At 46.4% G+C, this 16,299-nt stretch overlaps 1 protein-coding gene across 1 annotated transcript; it reads left to right on the top strand.

Moving 5' to 3' along the window:
• The first annotated feature begins 60 nt into the window (after positions 1 to 60).
• On the top strand, positions 61 to 7,162 carry STC2 (stanniocalcin 2). Its single transcript, XM_009587835.1, has 3 exons — positions 61 to 216; positions 2,772 to 2,983; positions 6,612 to 7,162. Exons 1-3 carry the CDS (start codon positions 61 to 63, stop codon positions 7,003 to 7,005), a joined length of 762 nt encoding a protein of 253 aa, XP_009586130.1. The 3' UTR covers positions 7,006 to 7,162.
• The last annotated feature ends 9,137 nt before the right edge of the window (positions 7,163 to 16,299 follow it).

The following is a 16,299-nucleotide window of genomic DNA, read 5'->3' as shown; positions in this document are numbered from 1 at the left end:
CCCTCCCCACCCTACCCACCACCAGCTTCTGTGAACAGTTCTTCGAGTTAACTGTAATCAATGCTCATTTTAGCTGAAATCCAGCACTGCCTGGTTAATGCTGGCGATGTGGGATGTGGAGTGTTTGAATGCTTTGAAAACAATTCTTGCGAGATCCGAGGCTTACACGAGATCTGCATGACATTCCTGCACAACGCTGGAAAATTTGATGCCCAGGTAACACAGTGAAACCTCCTCCTGCGTATCTGCTTGCTTCCAATATATACGTGGCACGTATTTCAGTTCTTTAACACATCTTTGGGAAAAAAGTTACCATTACGGAGCAAATCTACTTTTGCACAAAACCAGCTTCAATAATCATTTTTCTGTTGAAGGGCCCAGAATCAAGACCCAAGAACAGTCACAGAGCAGCGGTGTACAACCTGTCCCAGGAGATAGGCTAGCTCTAGCTACGGCTCCCTGTGATCACTTTCTCCTCCTGTCCCCAGGATAACTAAATCGGAACACTAATGTAGCTGAACACGGTTTTCAGAAACACTAAGCGGCTTAAGCTTCTACACCATGTTTGTTCAAAGCTGATTCTGAAATGCAGCTTGGGCACCCAGTTCATTTAGACGTATTGAAATATTTCCCAATGTGCAGTTATTAAAGTTGGTTCTCAAGACTTGCACACAACCAGTACAGGCAACCTCCTAAAGCTGCTGTATTCAAATAAGTCTCTGGTTCAAGCACTGATGTTAAAATACATTACTTGCATGGTATGCGGTATTAAGTTTGTCTCCTTCATTTTCTCCCCAGACCGTTTATGCATCGTTGAGACATCCTGTTATTATGTCTCGTAAACCTACTCTCCCATTTCAGTGTGGAGGGAAGAGAACATTACGACGGGCCAGCGGCATTTGGCTTGACCATGCAGTTTACAGTATAACTTGACTAAAAGCACCAGCCTCATGGCACTGTTAAAAGCATGGTATAAAGTAGAGCTGTCTTCAGGATTCAGACTGTTCCATGAGGGATGGTGGGACCACCCAGTAGGAAACACTTTTGAAGTGCTGGAGTTTTAGGCTTAAATTCTCAAGGACGTACAAAGGGTCTGGCTAGCCACTAAAACAGGAATTTGTTTCTTCTGTGGGTATCTGAAAACCTTCAACTTAATTTCCAAGTGGCTTCCAGAAAACGCTCGTTTCTTTTTGCACAATATTCTGTCAGTGAACGAAGTTGACGAAAGAAGTCAGCCCTGTTGGAAGGGGAGGGAAACGCCTACAAAGGCTGCGCGTAGCCATTGATGCCTGTTCCCCAGGATCCCCAGATACTGCTGATCAGATACAGCCCATTTCACATCCAGGCTCTCTCCATTGCAGTGCAGAAGTATTAAACCCCTGGAGCTTTATTTAATATAGAGGTGACTTTAGCCTCTGCTATGACATGGCTTTTCATCTCTGTATTATCTACAGTTATTTCAGGCTGCATTAAATGACAAGACTAACATTGGCCAGTTTCTCTTCTCTGCTTTCTGCTCTCCTTCCCTCTCTCTGAAACCTGAGAATTTATGTCAGGTTTGGTTTGCATAAGAATTTTGGGTTTTGTCCTTATTTGCCTAATGTGCTGTGCATGTTTTTTTACTGAAGGGAAGGGCAAGTAAGTGCCTTTAGTATAGGGAATAGAAGGGGATGATGACTGAAGCAGTTCTTTGATCAGCAAGAAACATTTTTGGCTTGAAACATTTCTGGCTTGAAACAATTTGGGGACAAAATCTGCTTGCAGGTCTGGGTGAATCTTAGTTAATGTCAGTGGAGCTGTGCCAGTGTACTCTCTGGATAAAGGTTAACAAGAATTTGGTCTTCATGAAGCACTTGTGTAAAATAATCTGAATCTAATGAAGAGAGAGAGGCAGCGCAGGAGGCTTCCACACACCCATTGCTCAGCAAAGTAAAGGGGATCTGAGCAGAGCTGTCCGACTGCGACACGTGCACCATGTATGGCAGCCGTAGTATCAGATTGCAAAGAGAGAAAAGGAAGGGATGGTTTTGATGCCCACTAAGCAATTGAATGAAGGAATTGCAAACAGTGGTTAAAGAGATGCTGCTCAAGCAGCTTTCCTGCAACTTTTTTTTTTAGTTTCTTGATCTCATTTTTTTAATCTCACTTAGAATTTCTTGCAGCAAACGGACATCAAGACATTGTAGGATTATTATTAATGCTGATTTTAGTCCCTCTCTGAGGAAGCGGTAGTAGAGAAAATACTGACAGATGGGGAATGGGGCAGGAGCATATAGTCGGTGCATACATGTCTATGAGTTTGCAAACTAATTTTAAAATTAAAAAAACTAATTTGCAGTTACTGAGTGGGTATCTGCTTGTGGTCCTGGAGACCTCAGCCATGGCAGGATGCCCTCTCCTTTGTGTGAACCTGCTACGCTGACAGCCCAGAAGCAAACAAAGCCAGTAACTCAAGCATTGAATTATTTCAAGGTGCTTACTTTTGCCGTTTCCCTTGTTGGTCATTCAGCTGCTGGGGTAGAGGAAACCTCAAAATACCAGTGAGGAAGCCTTGTGTGTTCAGCTCCACTGGAATAGCAAGGCCAGGTAACTTGGCATGATCTTTAAGGGCAGAGAAACAAAGAGAAGAGGGGGAAAAGCCATTAAGTAGTACCCTTAACAATCTAATAACCCTTGACATTGTTCTACAGAGGAGCAGCTAGCTGGGCATAAATCAGCTGCTGTGCTTAATGGACAAAAATACAGACCTACTCCATTTCTTTTCTTCTCAGGGAAAATCCTTCATTAAAGACGCTCTGAAGTGTAAGGCTCATGCCTTGAGGCATAAATTCAGCTGCATCAGCCGTAAGTGCCCTGCCATTAAAGAGATGGTGTTCCAGTTACAGCGGGAGTGCTACCTGAAGCATGACCTCTGCTCCGCTGCCAAGGAGAACGTCCAGGTCATTGTGGAGATGATTCACTTCAAAGACCTGCTGCAGCATGAGTAAGTGCCTCCGTGCTAGTGCAGTCAGAGGCGTGGGAGCTCCTTCCAGGAGCGCGATGGTGCCAATGGGCTCTGCTTCTGCCCAAGAGCTGTTTCACCTCCTTCTGGCCTTAAGCACGTCTTGTTTTCCCATGTACCAGACCAAGGTAATGCCTTTTTTGCAGAGGCCCTTGAAGACCAGTTTGTTTACGAAGGGCTAGATGTGACTGTGGAAGGGAATGAAGTGGGTTGAAGTTGGAGATCTGGCTGTCTCTTTGGTCCTTTAGCAAATACAGTGTCAGCGTCTGCTGTTTCCAGAGGCATCTCACAATGTCTCTGTGCTCTCTGAGCTCAAAGGCACCGTTCCTGACCCCAGTATCTTGGTAAAGATGACAGCTAGAGGAGAAGGGGGAAGAAGGTCTATGCAAAGTTGTCAGTAAGATGATAATTTCTTCTTTAAATACATACTTTCAAATGTCTTGTAGTTAATTGTCCCTGAAAGAGCTGCAGTCCCCCCAGGTAATCTCCCATTCATCTTACTCCTTATTAATCTCAGATGCTTTTTAATAAAACATGGAGGTGTACAAAATGAAGGCACAAGTCAGATTTTGAGGAGTTCATCCCTCTGACTGGGAACACAGCTGCCCTCCGAGGAATGGCAGGCACAAATCCCGTTTGGAATTGATCAAAGCTGCTACATGACAGCAAAAAAACCAGGCACAAGCTGTTTGTACCAACTCTTGTGCACAGATGCAAAAATCGGAGCCTGTTTTTCTTGCAGGTGAACATCTCGCTCCCAAATAAGAAGGCTGAGCCACAGCCTGGCAGCAGGCTTACCTTAGAGCATCTTCCTACCACGCCTCTATGCCGCCTTATCCCTACCAGATATTAGCACAGAAACCCCAAATCCCAGCGATTATGACAGATACGGGTTTTTTTAATAGAATCATTTCTTCTGGACTTTTAGCCTTGCATTTTCATTGGTCTCCAAAGGAACTGTGCCCCAATTCCTTTACTTTCGGTTGAAAACCACCCCCCTAATACTTCAGCTGCAGTGGCAGAGAGACGCTTTGATGCCAGTTTACTCTCAAATGCAGAATCGTTTGCTGTGGTTTGTACGAGCTGAACATGGTGGCCTGAAAGCAAGGCCCTTTCTGTGGACATTCCTGAGGCTGGGATCAAAGGCGTGGCTGGTGGCAGATCTTGGCCTTGCCAGGGCTGCTGGCTGTGCCCAGGGCGAAGGGAGCACCCCGCTGCCTGGGGGAGAGGGGAAGCGGGGCTCTGCACCGCAGCACCTCTCTGCGCGCCCTGCTCAGGCTGTGTTAGGCTATAAATTGGGTACTTGGTACCAGTTAACCCCCCCATCATTTGGAGATGAGAAGAACTATGAAAGTCAAAGGCCTGTCCAAAGAGAAGGTAGTTATCCTTGTTTTACAAACAGGATAAAGAAGGAATGCTCAAAGGCAGCTGCTTATTTCTGGGGAGCTTAACTGGGGGGTTCTCGGTTTGAGAAGAGACGGATCATTCAGCTGAACACCTATAATTTGCACGATCTCATTTAGCGCTTCCTACACTTCATTTTCAGCATCTCACAGAGTCAGAGCTTAGCTTTCCTATGCGGGACTCCCCAAATAGAAGCCAGCCAGCCTCCTCCCCTAAATTTAGAGGCCATCTCTGAAGCTTTTGAACTAAGGAACTTGTTCAAGATCAATAGGCAAGTGTGGCAGAGCTGGAAATAAAATCACGTCTGCTGACTTGCAGCCTTGTGCTCAGTTCAGGTACTATGGTCAGGCCAGCTGAAATGCAGAAAGTAAAACAGCGAAGGAGAAATGGGCCAGTATTAATCCGCAGGGCTCTGGCGGACTCTGAATACCTGAAATATTTGGAAGCTGAGCCACTTTCTAGTCATACCAGCAACCTTTTTCTTCCAAAGATTTTTGTAAAGGTTATGCCCAATTTCAACAACTGATTTCTCTATTGGGTTTTTTGCCTCCTTCTGCTGGATCACTTTTTATGCAATGTGCTCCGTTCTCTCTCATCTTCTGTTTTACGTTTAAAACAAAAATTAAGAGCGGAGAAGCAAGTGGCAGCTCTCAGACTTGTTCTCTTGACTATTTTATTCTGACTGTTTTCTCCCGATGAGTGTTGAGGAACGCGATCGGGGCGGTGAAGTCTCCTCCTGCGTCAGCTGCGGTGGGGTGGGGGTCAGGCCGATTTGCTATGGTGGAAGTGGTGACAGGCTCTGGCAGATCGGTCGCTGCTGCATTCCAAGTAACTTTTTTTAAACGGCAGAAATAATCCAAACATGGGAAATATTTTGAGATAGGGGAATAGGTGGCTCTCCAAGATTAGTCATTCAAAATGAGTTTAAGCAGTTGGGCAAAGTATAATCAGGGTAGTGTCAGACACTGATCATAATCTGTTGGTTTTCCTTGTCTCTTCTGACTTAGTTCATGGGAAGAGATTTAGACTTGTCCACAGCCACCAGAGCTGGTGGACAGTGTGTCCAGAAGGTGCACCCCACCACCCCATACGACCACAACCACTGACCCCAGGCAGTTCTCCACTTAGACTGTGGATGGTTCCTACCGTGGAAGACTTTTAAGCACGTCCTCCTGGGCCTGCTAGCAGCTGAGCGGTTGTGTCAATAGACAACATCAATATTGACCCACAAAACTTGTGACCGCAACTATTTTAAAATCACTGCACTCGGTGACCCGTGGCTGAGGAAGCCGAAGTGCCTGCGCTTGAGCTGCTTTGTGCTGCGGGGGCACAGAGGGACGGGTGGGCAGAAACGGTATTTGGCCATGGCTCATTTGGAGTCCTTGTTTGGCTGGGAAAAGGTATATACTGAAAGCTGTACTCAACTCTGTAGGGAAATGAAGAAAAAAAAACTGGTGTGGGAAGAAACGGTGCCACAAAAATGGATTTCCATGTGTCTGAGCTCTGTGCAGTCGGATCCTGAGTCCATATAGGATCTTGCTTGTGGTGGAGATCAACACCTGGTGCTTCAGGGAAAGCTAAAAATTATGAGAAAAGCCGGAGAACCTCTAGTTGAGTATCTGCTGCTCTTTGCAGAGATGAGGAAATGCCTCCCTCTTGCAGACTAGTGATCGGTGTATGCTCTGTACCAGCCATTCACCAGGAGATAGTTAAGCTGTTTGATGAAGTTGATGGCCTGGGACATGAGCAGGTTTCCTTTGTTCTGTATCCTGACTAAGAAAGATGAAGGGGCATGGAAAGAGATACAGGCAGAAGGTGTGAGACAGCAATTCTTCCATTTGACAGCCCCATTTGCCAAGCGTGTAGACCTCATATATTCTTCTGGTGGACGTTACAGTTCTCCCAGAGCATCTCTGGGAGTAATCCAGGCAGATCCAGCACTTAAGTGAAGCTTCATTTGACAGGATGCCATCACGTGCATTTCTTACAGAGATATGGCCCATCAGGATATAATATATTGCATAATAAACACATGGTGCGGAATTGCTCTACAAGGCTGCCGAGTCAGTGGGTAGCAGCGGGCTAACGCTACTGAACTGTGCTGTGCACAAGGGAGGGCAAGGCAGAGAGGCCGTTACACTTGTTTACTGATAGATAACCCTTATATTTTTTTTGACTCTCCTCTCACTGTTTCCTTTACCTCTAGGCCATATGTTGACCTAGTGAATATCCTTCTCACCTGTGGCGAGGAGGTGAAAAAGGCAATAACAAGAAGCGTCCAGGCCCAGTGCGAACAGAACTGGGGAAGTCTCTGCTCCATCCTGAGCTTCTGCACCTCGGCTGTGCACGGTGACGCCATCCTGGGTCCCGAGAAGAAGCCGGGTGAAGCCAGCAAAGCCGCTGCTGGCCGCGGGGACATGCTGGTCCACTCCGACTCTGACCACAAGGAGAGCTCACGAGCATCTAAGGGAGAGAGAGGTACTAAGGGCCACTTGAATGCCCATGCCCGGGTGAAAGCTGGGGGCCACGGTCCCAAAGGGGCACATGGGATCATGGACCGGGCAGATGAACTGTCCGACTTCTCTGACATCCGGAGGTGAAAAAAGGCACCAACTCCCCGTTCCCCCCATCCTCCCCCTCCACTGGAAACCTCCTCCGTTGAGTCCCATCTTCCCGTCTATGGACATTCCAAAGCATTTCCCATTCAGAGGTCAAGCACAGGGCATTGCAAGATATATATGGACCTCAGCAACAGTGTATATAGTAGCAAAGGGAGAGCAGTGGCAATGGGTTATCGATCCAGCAAACTGTACACTTGAGCAGCCACCGAACGTGGCAAAATGTCTCCAACTAAATTCTTTTCCCCTTTTTTTTTACGAAACAGACATCAGCTGAAATTTAGGATCTTGTTTGGGGGTTGTTGGGTTGTTTTGGGGGTTTGTTTTTTTTGCCTTGGTCCCCTTGGCTGGGGAGAAGGTTCCAAGAGGACTTTGCCAGATTGCATGTGGCTGCTTGTGGCTTAGCACCTCCAAAGGTTTAGCACGCAGCCTTACAGCAGATGGCTGAATTCCGGGGGGATTTGGTTTCTGCCTGTGGCTGAGAACGCAAGAGCTCAAGGCTCTCTGTGTGACGCTCTCTAATGAAAGAGCTACCCCGTCTCTCGCATAGGAACCGTGCGGTCCGGAGCTCCACCGCTTTCTCTTAACTAACTTCTGAGCCATTGTTCCCATCTGGGTGATGCTGCCTAGTTTAAGTGCCCCTTGTTTGTTTTTTAACCACTGCACTTGCTAATCCAGTCACTTCAGCATATCGAAGGCGAGTAGTCAGCTTCCAGACAAGGCAATGTGACTGTTAAGACTTGCACAGTATGGACTTGCACAGTCCAGGAGTATACTCATGGACCTCTAAACACCCTGGGCGTATTCTCTGCTTACCCCTGCCCACCCAGTGATAAGGTCCTTCACCCTTATGGACAGCCCAAGCTTAAAAGGATGGGCATAGGCTTAGACAGCGAAGGATCCCATATACATAGTTCTTCTGTAGGGCTGCGTGGAAGGCCCATCAGAAATCTGTCTCTCCCTAGCAGTAGCGTGGTGTGGTTTGCTGGGATGTGGAGCCCCACTCCAGCCTGCCTATTAGCTTGGTTTATCCAAATGCCAAAGATAAGGAGGCGGGGTTGACTTGGTTTTTTTTTAATTGTCGTGCAGACAATGACCACCAATCTCTGCAGAATGAGTTACTAAAGATGAAAAGTGTCAAGATCTTATTGTCTCTAAGCAGTTTTAAGTGTGAATGAGGTGTTCGGACACATCTCTCCTACCCCCTATGCAATGGTAATTCTCAGGTGGCAGATCTGCAATCCTATATACCCAGATATTGTACTGGAAATGGAGGTTACAGCATCCATGGGGATAGAAGGGTGAGCTCTTCAGTTTCCTCTAGAGAAAAAAATGAGTTTTCTTAGAAAGTGGGAATCACACCAGGGATTTGAGCCTTCTCATTTAGAAAGTTGGGGAGGAAAGCTGTGGGGGCAGGAAGGCAGTTCAGTAGAGACAGAACGTACCCAGTGAACTAACGTACGTCTTGTCGCATGGTGGGAAGGAGCTGTATAAACAGTAGAGGGTGTTGGAATTTGGCTACAATTTCAGATTTTAGTTAATCTAGAATCTGAGTGCTAAGTGAACACAGCTCCTAATAGCTATATTCAGGGTTTAATGCATGTATCAACCCGCAGAAGTTATAGGCATTGCTTTTAATAGAAGCCACGTAGGAAGCAAAGAGGACCGTTAAGTTGAAAAGGTGTGTCTCTATGTGATCACCAGCTCTTTGTTTAAAGACGTGACCTTGATCCTTGCCTGATTTTAGCTAAGTTCTGTGACAAAATTTTCATTCTACTTAACTGGGGAAGAGGTGGGATCGGGCCAGGTACTGTAGCGGCAAAGACCACGCTGACCTGAGGAACGGAGCTCCGGCAGTGAGAGTGCCAGCTGCCCCGTTGGGTTGCAGTACAGCTCTCCCACGCGCGGGGCACCCAGGCTCTCCCACGGTGGAGCTTGCCAGGGTTGGTTCAGGCCTGCCTCTGATGGCCAACTAATTCCTCTGCTCCAAAAACTAAGTGGCTGCTGGTGGTACCATAAGAAGGTTTCTAGCGTGCCTCCGTGGGTTTCCTGTGAGCATCCTCTCCCCCTTGGTGGCATATAGCCACGATGAAGAACAAGCTCAAACCAAAAAGACAATCCAAGTGTTTTAAAAAAAAAAACAAAGAAAACAAACGCCAAACAGAAACAACAACTCGCTACCAACGTCATGTTCTTGCATTGAACTAAAATAAGATCCCTCTCTCATTAGAGGCCTGATTCATTAATGGGAACCAAACATACAGATCTACATCCTTGAATGTCTTGGTCAACATATCACCTCAGCATGCATACAGTTTTATTTGTATTCATTCGTTCTGTGGGGAAAATTGTATATTCCCCTTGTTTAGTCAATGAAAATTTGGGGGGGTGGGTAGGGCAAGCTGTGGGTGGGAGGGATTTTTGTATAAGGCATAACTTTTTTTTCCTCTGTGTGTGAAGATTTTATGTGTTCATCTACTGATTCCACATATGCTATTATTGTAAATATTTAACATTTCTATTTATTATAGTGTCTCCATTTAAAAAAGAACACTGCTGGCTATGATAATTTAAACGTACGTTATGACCTGTGTTGTATATATTCATGCCACTAGTATGTTTTTTTTTTTATGTTTAAAGCTGCGTAAATATAGTTTTATACAGTTCCATAATGTTATTGACAGCATAAATCATTTATTTATTGTTAAACCTTCTTTCATATCTAACAAATAGGGTGCGTTTTACCTGAGATTATTTTATTGTGACATCTACATAGCCTTAATTCTTTATTAAAAAAGAGAAAAAAAAGTCCATTTAGATACTGTATGATGCTTTAATTAGCATTCCTTATGAACTTGCTGTTCATGAAGGAGGTTTAGCTTAAAAGCCAAGGTATGAATGTTTCCTTTACGCTTTGCATCTGGAATGAGCCTTGTTCTGGAATGAAAATACTGGGAGAAGCAAAATGCCTACTGGAAAAAGATAGCAGTAAACCCTGGAAAATGCTGTCCTAACTTAAAGTGCTGAACTTTAAGGAAAAAAAAAAAAGACAAAAAAAAAAAGACAAACTGTCCTTAATTCCAAATCTCTGGGAGAAAAACATACTAGTTTTATCTCATGTAGAATTTGCAGCCAAATAAGCTTGTAAAAAAAGAAAATGCATATGGCTTTAGACAAAGCTCTGTACCTTTCACACTATTATTTTCCTTAAACACTAATAAATGTTTTGAATAAGTCTGTGGCTGGGTTTTGTCGAGCTGGAATTTCAGCTGCTGCGATAAGGGGTAAGAAAAGCCCTGTGAAGCAGGGCCAGCAGCCTCAGCCGAGCAGGGCAGAGGTAATCTGTCTGCTCGTCCCTCGTGCCAGCCGGGCAGCGGCAGAGGTGCCCTGGCTGGGGCAGGACGCGGGGACGGAGCCAGCCCTTCCTCTCTGTATACCGGGGAAAGCCAGCGCAGGGGCAGAGACCTCGTCACCGGTGTGTCATTCCCCCGGGGGAGGGAGACCTCGTTGGCAGCGTAGCTGGGACCTGGCAGCTTGGTTTGAGGGCAAAAAGGGAGACACGGAACAAACCAGAGGATGAAAAACATGGGGAGCAGAAGCTCCTGTCCTTGCCAGGCTCGGACAAAGCCTCTGTGCGTTCTGGGAGGTTTTTTCCTTAGCAGGATCTAGTAGGACATTGCAGCGTGTCAGAGCCACCCCATCTGCTTTAAATTAGTCTGTATTCAGGTTAGGAAGGGAGTAGGGGGATGCAGGTGCTATGGCTTTCCTCTTCTCACTGCCCTGATGATCTTGGTTTACAAAATCCCCTTGGGAGGTGGCAGTGGCACCATGCTGTGCTCAGCTGGCTTGGCTATAGGCACAACTCGGCATCCCATAAGGGCCGGGAAGGGGGTCTTGGCTGAGCACAGCACGCGCCTGTGGGTGAGGTGACAGCAGCCCCCAGCACGGGGCCAAAGCCCTAAGCACTGGATTTCAGCCAGACCCATTAACAAATACAACAGCAACACTTTCTAAAAGCTGTAATAGCTGATAAGATTTGTCCTGCTTGTATGAAAAAACCCAGTGAGTTCATGTAATAGCAAGAGTTATCCCTTCAAGATCTTGCCTTAAAAACAGAGAACATGCATTTGGCTCTCCCCTGTCAGCTATTAATAATCTATCAATAAGTACCAGTACAGGGATGTAACAGGCACGTACAGTAGCTGTAATTCTCTCTCGGATCACTGCATCACTGCAATGATCAGATATCAAAATCTTAAATGCTTACTGGAGTTGCAGCAAAGGAGAAAAGCAAAATCCTAAAATTTAGAAAAAGCAAGCTGCAGAAACAGCACTTTGTGTTGTCTCCAAAGTCATTTTCATACAGCGTTGGGGTGTAGGCAGCAAGGGGATGAGGAAATTATGAGAAAGCACCTCAGAACATAAAGCACGGATTTTTTTTAAGGCTGCTTGCATTAAAAAGCACATTTTTAACACTCCTTCTGTGGGGTTTAAAAATAACTAATCCAGTTGAAGCCTTTGGATGAGATGGGCTTCACAAGCCCAAATGTGATTTGCGGCAAGCTAGGACCTGTACTATTTCTTTGCCTTTAGGTGCAACAGCTCTTTATAATCCTGCCACGGACTGTCGTCAAACACCAACGGGAAAGTGCATCTGGCCAGCAGAGATGTGACAGAGTTTGGTGGGATGTGATCTCAGACCAACCCGCAGTCAGGCTGCAGCCAAGGAATAGCTTGTGCTGGTGTTGGACCACTCGTTGGCATTAAAGATCCCACTGCAGTTTTTGCAGGAGCTGGTCCACACCATGGCTGTGATGCAGCTAAGGTATCTGCATTCTGCCCTCTACCATCCTCTTTGCAATTTCAACTAGAAAAGTTATTTTTAATCTCCTGATGCGTAAAGTCGTGAGACTGCATTCTGCTCCAAAAAGTGGCTAGACATTAGTGATGGAGAAGTGACCCTTACCTTCCCTCAGGGCATCACGTCTCACAAAATAGCCCAGTAAGTAACAGAGTGCTGACATTAAAAAGTACAGAAGCACAGAGAGAAAAAGAAGCCCTAAAACAGACTGCAGAGCAGGGATTCTGCATTGCACAACCCTGAGAACTGTATAACTTAAAATATGTTTAATACCAGCATACAAGTCTGCTGCAAGACTGAAATGATCTTAGTTCAGTTTGGTCTGAGTCACTTTACAAGTGAGGTAAGGAAAATCGAATCAAGGCAATTCAAATTGCAAATGCACGTCCATACGCAGGTCTCAGCAATTGAACAAATCCCACCAGGATTCATCCATGTGGTCCATTTGGATTTATTCTCCTCCGGGCTCCCTGTCTAGCCTCCCAAAAGAACAAAATTAATTCCAGATATTGGCTTGCTCAGGCATACCAAAACATTTACAAATGTATATGGCAATTTACATATGTCAGCCCACGTAGTGAGCTGAGTCAAACCTACTGCCAGTGCTTCTGCGTTCGTCTTTACTGGTTCCCAGGTACTGCCCTTCGCTCTCCTCCCTGAGCCCAGGCCTGGAGATGCCAGGAGAGCCAAGGCAGCTCCAGAGCAGCTCTCTGCTGCGTCACGCCCGATGAATTCATCGCAGCGACCTTCCCAGGTGAGGGAATAGTTAAAGCTTGCTGGGAAGCCTCTCAGCAGTGCATTTTTAAAGCTATTTCCTGACACCTCACCAGAAACACAAATCCCACTCAGTTTTCGCTGCTAGTTATGTTCGTGTTTCCATGCTCTCTTCGCAGACTCTCGCAGGAAAGGCTTCTCTCACACTTGCTGAAGTCAGAAATTGCTGCACGCTTCCCCAACGACAAAGACAGCAGATGTCGAGCCTTGAGCAGCGCCGGGCAGCCTGCACCACCCAGACCCAGCACAGTCACCTGCCCTGCGACCAACCAAAATTGAATGGTGGAGAGGGGATGCAAGGGGGTGCAGCTGGACCTCCCCGGGGGCAGGAGCTCCACTGATGCCTCGCAAGGTCCCTCCCAGGTCTGTTCCTGCCGTCCCAGCACTAACAGGTCCTGCATAGGGTTGGGGCTAAGCATAACCATATAATTAGTGAAATCCTAACAATTTTTGTTTCTGTACATTTTCTTTAGGGAAAAACATCCCAGCCAGTGGAGCATTTCATTTTGAAATCAAAACCTCATGTCTTTCTTGATCGGGAATGTGAAATGGGAACTTGAGGGTTTAAAGACACGACAGATTATGGGAAGTTGCAGGGGCTGAGAATTCCTGTCTCCGAGGATGCCGACTGTTATAGCCTTGACCTTTTCTGCAAATACCATCCTCCCTTATAAAAATGTGGCTTGGATTTTACTTAGAAATTCTTCTAAAATAAGAAGTCGTCTTTGGAGAGTCTGCTATGAGGTTCTCCACATAGATGGGGATATAGCTTTTTTAAAGGGTATTCCTCCGCTGCTGGAAAGTAGTGCCCTAGGGGCAGTGTCACCGCAATGAGATGCTGGACCGCGCTGCTGTGCATCTCAACGGCTCTGATGACACTGCAGACTGCAGTGTCTGACATGTGGTTCCGAATAGGAACCTCAATAGGGTTGAAATTGAGCCCGGGTCGGCTTCCACAGTGCAAGAACAAAATGCCCCAGTGGCACAGACAGCGCCAGCTTCCCTGGTGTCATTGGAAGCACAAGCTAATGGAAAGGCGAAAACCAGGCTGCATTTTAACACAGCACAGGATCAGCCCTCCGCTATCTAAGACGTTATGGCACGTAATCCCCTCTATAAACCCCGCTTCCACTTCTCAAATTTTCTGCAGTTTATATCTGCTTTTCTCTATCCCACAATCACACCGGGCTACATTTGTCACCCATGAATAATCCCACTTACATTGCAGAGTCTCTTCCTACCCTGGAGAAAAATGCAGTGGGAGGTGTGGGGAAGCTCAGTGAAAGCTGACAGCCAGGAGAGACTGGGAAAGGCTTACAGAGCGCCTTATTTAGATGTCCTATTTTAAGATAAAATGAAGAGGAACGATGCAGATTCAGCATTTTGTTAAACTGACGTGAAATCAAGCCACTACGAAATCAGTTTGCAGAGGGGTGCGGTGCACATGCTTGAAGCCTTCTTGAAAATATTATTATTATTTATAATTGCAGTAGCTCCTGGCTGTCAGCAAGTCCCAACCTCAGGGCTACGGATCCATATATCAAAGGAGAAGGGCCTGGCCAAAAAGAGTTTCCGTTGCCATCGGTAGAAGGAAACATTGTCCTTTGCCTCCGCGTGCAAGAAACAAAATAGCGTCTACCTGGGCGCTCAGCATTAACTCACTGCACAAGATGCTTCTGAACAGTGATCGTGGGAATCACGTGGTTTCCTCTCGGATCTACCACCTACACTTGCTGGTCCAAAAGCTAACGCTAACTGGTGATGAGTTTGCAGAAGCCCATCAAAAGCATTTTGGCCTGTACAGAAAGAGGGAGTTAAAGCAGCCAGGATGCCTTGGAGGGGGCAGAGGGTGCCCAGGGAAGCTGAAACTGCTGTGCAGCAAGAAAGGGCTCCCGAGGGTCCGGGCAGCCCACGGCGGCAGCCGGCTGACTCTGCAGATTCCTGGAAGAGGAAATGTATTTTGTGGCTATCTGCATTACATGGACTAGTGAAAGCTGGCCACAGCCGACAATCCAGGACCGGGGAATGAGTCTTGGATAATAATTAAAGGTCCAATCTTGGGTTCACCAAAGCCTCTGGTAAAACATCTTATTGATAATAGTAGGACATTAGGATTAGGCTCCTGCTGGAGCTGGGAATCACTGAAGCTTTCCTGACTGCGTAGGCTTATCAGGAATAGTCTTAACAAAATCAGAAAATAGATGAGGCTGAAAATAATCTGTTCTCAAACATCCCACATTCAGAAATGCCTGGATCTGAGGCACGGGGTTTTTTTGCAGCACACCCTAAGCACGGACCATTTGCAAACTGTGGAAGAGCAGGCAATCCATAGTGTCTTCCAACAGCATCCAGAATTGTATGAAACACTTTTAAACATGACAAAGATAAGACTTAAATGCTGCTTTTAAAAACCTGCAATAAAGTTTACTAGGCTTTATGACATTATATACCATACTGCTTGAATTCTGGCCATCCTAGACATAACGGCCTCTCCCTTTCCTTCTGTTGATCAGGTAGCACAGCTTTAGCACAGCCTTGAAAAGTGGTCAGGCCTTCTCTTCAAAGGAGAAAAGACCCGCTATACCCTCCCGATTAAGACAGTAGCAGGATGGTACCATTTATCTGAGAAAATACAGCAGTTATTCTAAGCAATAGCTTAGAAGTCGAAAACTTGGAAAGGGTGGAGTAAAAAAAAGGACCAGGAGGCAGTACTGAGAATACATGATGATGCCATTTAAGCACGTAAACCCATTTAGGAGCTTGCTTGGAACAAGCTGTTCTTACAGTATTGCCAGACTGACCAGAAACAAGAAGAGCATTAAGGTCCAATTGACCAATAAGTTGGTCAAACCCTCGCTCATGAGACTGCCAGCCAAATTTGTAAACATTGAAGGTCAGATAAACATACAAATGTCGCAACTTATTGGATTCACATTCCTCTGGCGATTCACCTATGTTTTCTTCTGTCGGGACTAAGGGTTCGAGGGGATGGTGGGCAGCTATCGGGAAGATCATGTTCTCTGTGCATGAGGCACAGACAGTACAGAGAGGGCAGCAGCTGCAATGGAAAACCTAAACTTCATAGGAAAAAGAAACCCCAGACGCCAAAGCAACACCCATCCTTATCTTTGAAAGAAAACCACGAGTATATTCCAATCTTTGCAATTCTCTTGAGGATGAGAAAATGAGCGAACTTAAAATCCTTCAGGGGCCATAAAACCTGCCAAGCCACTATAAACCAGGTACCACCATTGAGGGATTGCTTTGGAGCAACATCCGCAGGAAGGGAGGGAATAATCTGAGAGGTGGCTCATCTGCAACAGGCATGGCATGTGCCCAGCAGCCTGAATGCAGCAACCAGAGAGTGAGGCACAGCGTTGCTGGAAGGACGGCTACGTAAAAGGCACACGGTAGTTTAATTCAGCAGACTCCCCCCAGCCCTCATCCCTGCGTGCAGACCACATGAGGTACATTTGTTGCGGTGAGCACGGTCTGTCCTTAGGGCTGTAACCAGCAGAAGCCACGCGCTCTCGCAGCAGCTGCGGGATCCAAGGTTGTCCCCTGGCTGCGACTGCAGCGCCGCAGGTGTAGCTGCACTGTGGTACACCCGTAGTAACGCTTACGCAACCCCGGCTCTAATA

Source organism: Fulmarus glacialis, unplaced genomic scaffold (genome assembly GCF_000690835.1).
Source record: "Fulmarus glacialis isolate BGI_N327 unplaced genomic scaffold, ASM69083v1 scaffold36010, whole genome shotgun sequence".
Taxonomy (NCBI): domain Eukaryota; kingdom Metazoa; phylum Chordata; class Aves; order Procellariiformes; family Procellariidae; genus Fulmarus; species Fulmarus glacialis.
This window is presented reverse-complemented; position numbering and strand designations above follow the sequence as displayed.